Consider the following 7465-nt stretch of genomic DNA (forward strand, 5'->3'; position numbering starts at 1 on the left):
CCACTGGATTCAATCAGGAGATTTCGATTCCAGGCGATGCCTAACATCTTTCCACAAGTGTGTGTGTGTGTGTGTGTGAATTCCGTGAGCCCCATTCAAACTCGTACTTCTCTGTCATGACCTTTCATGGAGAAAATAACAGGCTTGGAGAAAAATCGCATAAGACTCGTCAATCAAGGTGGAAATTACAATACGGCTTAATTATATGATCTGAAATAATCGTGTTCTGTCCAATTTCCAAAGTGTCTTGACGTACCGATGTAAAATACAGCTCAGCAAGCGTGCTAGTTATGAATATTGACCTGTCACCGGCATAAAGGTGTCCATCAAAGCAAAGCAGGAAGCGTTATCAATTGCGTGTTAAGTTTTGAAACGCGTGACCTCGTCTCAGCTGTGAAGGCTGGGCGTCTTTTTTCTGCCTCAGAAGAGGTTTGAGAGGTTTAAAGATGCCTACTAGACATTTTCTGCTAACGTTGAAAAAGGTATCGTCTCACCTGATCACCTGATCTCATCTGATCTGGGGTATTTCTACACAAGTGCCCCCTTGAACATTCAGGTTCATTTTTATCTCACTTGTCAACTTGAAAAAAGAAAACCTCCTTTACTGAAAAAGCTTCCTATCCAATTTATTTCACGCATTTCTTTAAATTGAACATGTTCCAATAGGTTTACACCAACCAGGCATATCATTATGACCATCTCAATAATACGGTGTTGGTCAACTGTGTTTGCTGCCAAAACAGCCCTGACCCTGTGTTCTGACACCTTTCTATCAGAACCAGCATTAACTTCTTCAGCAATCTGAGCAACAGTAGCTCGTCTGTTGGATCGGATCACACGGGCCGGTCTTCGCTCCCCACGTGCATCAATGAGCCTTGGCCGCCCATGACCCTGTCGCCGGTTCACCACTGTTCCTTCCTTGGACCACTTTTGATAGATACTGACCACTGCAGACTGGGAACACCCCACAAGAGCTGCAGTTTTGGAGATGCTCTGATCCAGTGGTCTAACACATCAACTTTGAGGACAGAATGTTCACTTGCATTGTCCTTAACCATTATATGATCACAAGCATGTCTAGTGTTTTCTCTCTCTCTCACTCTCTCTCTCTCTCTCTCTGACTCTCTATCTGTCTGATTCTTTCTCTCTCTGTCTCTCTCTCTCTCTCTCTCTCTCTCTCTATCTCTTTCTATCTCTCTGACTGACTCTTTCTCTCTCTTTCTCTCTCTGACTCTCTATCTGTCTGACTCTTTCTCTCTCTGTCTCTCTCTCTCTCTCTATCTCTTTCTATCTCTCTGACTGACTCTTTCTCTCTCTTTCTCTCTCTGACTCTCTATCTGTCTGACTCTTTCTCTCTCTGTCTCTCTCTCTCTCTCTCTCTCTCTCTCTATCTCTTTCTATCTCTCTGACTGACTCTTTCTCTCTCTTTCTCTCTCTGACTCTCTATCTGTCTGACTCTTTCTCTCTCTGTCTCTCTCTCTCTCTCTATCTCTTTCTATCTCTCTGACTGACTCTTTCTCTCTCTGACTCTCTATCTGTCTGACTCTTTCTCTCTCTGTCTCTCTCTCTCTCTCTCTATCTCTTTCTATCTCTCTGACTGACTCTTTCTCTCTCTTTCTCTCTCTGACTCTCTATCTGTCTGACTCTTTCTCTCTCTCTCTCTCTCTCTCTCTCTCTCTCTTACATGCTACTCCCGAACTCCCAGCATTTCTTTCCGCTTCTTCTCTCCGGATCTGCCTGATCCATCCTCATGCCCTACTTCTACTTCTAGACTGCTGTGGATGGTACCACTTGGATACCATGACACATTGGCGGTGGCTTTGAACTGCAGCTGCTGTGGTCAGCCATCATTTAACTTTTGATGGCTTTGGCAGGAAGGAACGTTTCTATATTTATCTATATTTATCTGTGTTGCTGATGCTCAGTTGCTCCTGGTCACACAATTCCACTTGAACTTTTAGTTTATTATATACGTTTTCTGATAACTAGTGTATGAGCCGGCGATGTATGATGTAGTGTAGAGCACTAATAAAGCACTCATATCCTCCTTCATGCTTCCCAGAAACTAATCACAAGGACAAACAGATCATATCTGTCCTTATGGTGTTCTCGATATTTTTCCTCATATCCGCTGCATGACGTACAGTAAGGGTTAACGGAAAAACACTTTACATTCAATGTCAAACTCCCTCCAATAGATCAGTCCACTATTTCACTTATTTGGTGTAGTTTGCATTGCCAAGACAACAAGCCACACCCCTTGATGCTCGCTTTACAGCCAGTGTAACGTACAGCAGATAATAAAATCTGACGCTGATATGAGAAAGGATGAAATGAACGGCAGGTCTAACATAGTACAGATTCCTTGATCATTATTCAGCAGTGTTACATTAGCATTTTATGCGCATGAGGCATGAGAACGCAGACTGGATCAAGGTGAAATCGCAATGTGTGATTAATAAAATAGTGCCAATGTTATTTTGTTTGCACAGGACTCTTTAAAACACTCCGGTTTGCACAGACCCTTAAACTTTATTACCTTTTAAACTTCTAGTATTTAGTATTGTTTAGTGTTTATTGCATGCCTTATTACCTGTGTTTGTGGATACTGCTACAAGTTGTAAATTTCCCATTCGGATGAATAAAGTATCTATCTATCTATCTATCTATCTATCTATCTATCTATCTATCTATCTATCTATCTATCTATCTATCTATCTATCTATCTATCTATCTATCTATCTATCTATCTATCTATCTATCTATCTATCTATCTATCTATCTATCTATCTCCTCTGATGCCCTCTTCATAGATTTTAATATAATGCATCTATTAAAATATATTTAATATGGACCTGAATTAGTATTCTGTATGTTTTTAAGTGTATATATAGCCTGAAACATACAGTACAGATCCAGCCACATAAAACGATCAGACAATTGACCTAGACGCTCTTCCTTAGTCGAGCTGATCACGTCCAAAAGAATCGGGCAGAATCAGGAGAGACACGTCTCGGCAAGCTCCAGGCAAAACGGTCCTTGAGCCAGGAGTCACAAACACAAAAATATAAGAAATTCTGGTGTTAATTCCTCACTACATGCTCAACTCTACTCTGCGCCTGGAATAAAAGAGACCCGGTGCGTGCAAAAACTTTTGACTGGCAGCATTAAACACTTTTATATATATATATATATAAGTGTTTGTACTTGACTGAAGACCTTAATCCTCACAGGATTTATAAAGCTCTCTATCTGTACACTCTACAAAAATGTCAATATTGCATGGAAACGGTTGCAACAATGTGCCACGAAGAGGGCGCAACAACTTCTATCCACAAAATTCCGAGCTGCAAAGGGCAGACACGGTGCTGTAATTAAAAAAACCAAACAAAAAAAAGTTGTGTCTCTCTTTTAACATTTCTTCATATTTCATGTTTCACACAGTGCCATAGTCACTGGACGATATCGCTCAATCTGTATAACTAACATTCACACTAGATTATTCCCGAGATCACCGGCTCAGTCCTTAAAGCCCTCGGCATGCGTTTGATGGGGCAGATCTCGCTAGGCTTTGATGAACAGTCTGATGTAATGGCAGAGAAAATGCAGAGAAAAGCACAAAATCAACTACAAATATATTAACAGCACTTTTAAATGTTTTAAAGTAGCTCACTTTTTCCAAATAGTGTTTGCTGCAGCAACATTTCACACATTTTCTGAGAGTAAAATGTCAACATGTCCTTATCAAGAGTGACTTTCTAAACACCTTAATGGTTAAGGGCCTTGCTCAGGGGCCCAGCAGTGGCAGCGTGGTGAATTTGGGATTCAAACTCCCAACCTTTCAATCAGTAGCCCAATGCCTTAACCACTATGCTACCACATCCCTTCATGCAATGACTATATCACAGTCAAGTGACCACATGTCTGCTTTTTTAATGCAGTGTATTTCCACAGTAACCCAAAACGTAGTTAAATAAATTTCAAACAAGCAGTGACAATCGGTTTTAGCCCTCATTCTACAACAAAAGTAAAGGAATAGAAGTGGAAACTAATCAACACATTAACACATCCTGAAATGTTTCTCTTATATACACCGACCAGGCATAACATTCTAGCAGTGAGAGGTGAAGTGAATAACATTGATGATCTCCTCATCATGGCACCTGTTAGTGGGTGGGATATATTAGGCAGCAAGTAAACATTTTGCCCTCAAAGTTGATGTGTTAGAAGCAGGAAAAATGGACAAGCGTAAGGATTTGAGTGAGTTTGACGAAGGGATGAAATTGTGATGGCTAGACCACTAGCCTTTGTCCTCAAAGTTGATGTGTTAGACCACTGGATCAGAGCATCTCCAAAACTGCAGCTCCTGTGGAGTGTTCCCGGTCTGCAGTGGTCAGTATCTATCAAAAGTGGTCCAAGGAAGGAACAGTGGTGAAGGCTCATTGATGCACCTGGGGAGCGAAGGCTGGCCCGTGTGATCCGATCCAACAGACGAGCTACTGTTGCTCAGATTGCTAAAGAATTTAATGCTGGTTCTGATAGAAAGGGGTCAGAACACACAGTGCATCACAGTTTGTTGTGTTTTGGCAGCAAAAAGGGGACCAACACGATATTAGGCAGGTAGTCATAATGTTATGCCTGATCAGTGTAATTACAAAACAGTGATGTACATTTTGTCCATTTGTAGCTACATATGGAAACATCCTGGATCCCGCTATCGTCATAGCAGCTGCTTAAAGTTAATAAGGTGAAAAACTGTCAGGTTACTAAGCAACACTTCAGTCCTGAAGACTTTCTCATCTGTGTGTTACAAAGCACTGACACTGGAGACTCCTTAAAGCCCATCTGAGAAAAACTGAGCGGGAAATTCACCAGTCCATCACAGGGCACCTATGTTCACACCAATTTCCACCTACAGGCAAACCCAAAGGTAAACCCACACAGACACATGGAGAACGTGTAAACCTTTACTCTTACAGTAAGCTGAGGAAGGAGTCTCCTGGGTCAGCTATAAAATGGATTTTTAAAAAAATGTATAAAACACTTTGTGACACAGAAAAACTGACGTCACTAACTCATCACAAGACGCCATCTTGTTTTATGTCTTACACTCTTAAACACAAGTTTTTTTTCCCCATTACTCTGTAGAAACTGCTCATACATAAGATACAGATGTTGCCATTAGAAGGATAGAGCTTCAGTTCCAGCTGAAATCCACCACACTGCTCCTTTAAACAGCTCTTTTGGCGCTGTCCATGGTGCTACATCATCAGCACCACTATGACCGTGGCTCTGCTTTCAGCCTCACTGCTCTTTCATATTCCATCCGTGTGCATCGAGTCTCTGCGCCGGCAGAGCTGATACATCAGCACTTTGTGTCGTGTGGACGCCGCTGGGACCGTGCCAGATGTGCAGAGCGGGCTAAAGTAGTGCAGGGGCAGCATGATGACGTGAAAACGTAAATTCTGCTGAGGATCATTCGAACGGTCTGGAGTTATAATCACAGGACTCACCCTGAGTGTCTCTATGCACACGGTAATAACACTAATCTCTTTAACATCTTCACCTTTAACCATGTATACTGACATCAGCTTCTATCCAAATCCAAACAATCATCCCACTTTATCTCTAAACAAACCTCTGCGTTTATAGGAGCCATCACAAGACTATACAATAACTCATACTCCAAATCAGATTACTAGATCCAGCAGTGAAGCTGAAGAGGACATTTTGACACAGTTTTTCTGCGCAATATGTTTTTTTAGTCACTATAAATTAAACATATTTAATATGTGTACTATTCAGAGGTGGTGTGTTTGGGTTTTCTTTTATTATTTTCCTTTTTTTTTTTAACAATTATTCAATATGTATACATACATATAACTCATTGTTTTGTTTTCCTTATGTTTATATTATATCTATATATATTTATATTTATTTATTTATTTTAAATATCTTCCCAACACAATTATTTTCACACATAATTTATTTTCACATTATTTTACTATATCTTTTAATTTTATATATTCATCCGTAGAATTTTTAGATCCTATTTACACCCTGGTATAATTTATTTTATTTACATTACATTTATATTTATTTTCCACCCATACTTGATTTAATTAGTTCCACAACTTACAGCTTCACATATGAAGTATGTGGATTTATTTTTATTAACAGGTGATTGCATGAGATTTTTTTTTTTACTTTCTCACATGCACTTTTATTTGTGACTGCGATTTTTTCCTTCACGATTTGTTTATTTTCATATGTGAACTTTTCACATGTAGGGCATGTACATTTTTTATTTATTTATTTTTTAAATTACACTATTCATTTATTTTGCATGCGTTTATTATTATTATTATTTTTACATTTTTATCTGTCTGCTTGAACTCAGCAGGGCATAACCTCATGAAATGCACATGTATTATTCCACATGTAACCACATTCCACATGTGTATTATTCCACATGTAAATGTAAAAAAAAACAACAACAACTTAAGATCATCCCATTATGACATTATGATGTGATCTGGTGTGGAGCTCGGTCGCAGGACTTTTTGTCCCATGAGTTAATCACGAGGAATATTTAGTCTGTGATCTGTTCACTTTTATTAGACGCAGCATGCACATGTCCAGCACCTGTCCAGCATGATGCTGTATGATGTGGTCAATTCTTTAACTCGTGGTAAATAAAGCTGCTCACCTCGAACAGGGGTCCGATTTTATTCCTCTCCAGGTAAGACTGGATCCGGGACTGTTGCTGAGACGCCATGGAGAACACTCCTTACATCACACCACATTTACACTACATTAACACAAGGCGAGGAGGAGGAGAGAGAGGAGGAAGAGGAGGTGTGCTGCTGGACCCGCGCGCGCGCATCCTCAGCAGAGAGATGAAATGTGCTTTCGGTTAAAAAAGAAAAAATAAATTAATTAATCAATAAAAGAACGGCTGCGGCAGAGAATTTGCGCTGAAGCTGCAGGTCCTGGTTTTGTGCAGAAACACAGAGTAAAGTGTGATCACTGGGTTTATCTGAGACCGGACAGGACCTCCCGGTGAACACCGCTTCTTTCCTCGGTACAGCCGGAGGAGACGCAGCGCGCGCGACTTTTACCTACTGAACCGCTCCTCGGGGCTTAAACAATCCTGATTGGTGAAGCGCGACAGCCAATAACAACTGGAAGGAGGCGGGGCTTATCGCGTCTTGAGGTAATATGGTCAGAAAGATGGCCGAATTTGTGAAACTTTAAACATCCAGGGATGCATTTCAGTGTACCATAATATCGACGCCCCCCTTCTTAATACATTGATTTTACACATTGTTGACATTTCTATACGTGATAACTATAAGAATGCAACAAAATTAGAAACTGGTTTCCTAGTTAAATGAATACACTACATTGCCAAAAGTTTTGGGACGCCCCTCCAAATCACTGAATTCAGGTGTTGTTTTTCAGG

At 40.4% G+C, this 7465-nt stretch overlaps 1 protein-coding gene across 2 annotated transcripts in view; it reads right to left on the reverse strand.

Annotated features, from left to right (window-relative positions):
- Nucleotides 1–7104, reverse strand: part of lg23h8orf34 (linkage group 23 C8orf34 homolog) — a 92453-nt gene extending 85349 nt beyond the window's left edge. For both annotated transcript variants that reach the window (XM_058376724.1, XM_058376723.1), the window contains exon 1: nt 6710–7104. In XM_058376724.1, coding sequence (XP_058232707.1) covers nt 6710–6778 — 69 coding nt within the window. In that variant the 5' untranslated portion in view covers nt 6779–7104. The remainder of the gene's footprint in view (nt 1–6709) is intronic.
- Between the last annotated feature and the right edge of the window lie 361 nt (nt 7105–7465).

Source organism: Hemibagrus wyckioides, linkage group LG23 (genome assembly GCF_019097595.1).
Source record: "Hemibagrus wyckioides isolate EC202008001 linkage group LG23, SWU_Hwy_1.0, whole genome shotgun sequence".
In the NCBI taxonomy this organism is placed as follows: Eukaryota; Metazoa; Chordata; class Actinopteri; order Siluriformes; family Bagridae; genus Hemibagrus; species Hemibagrus wyckioides.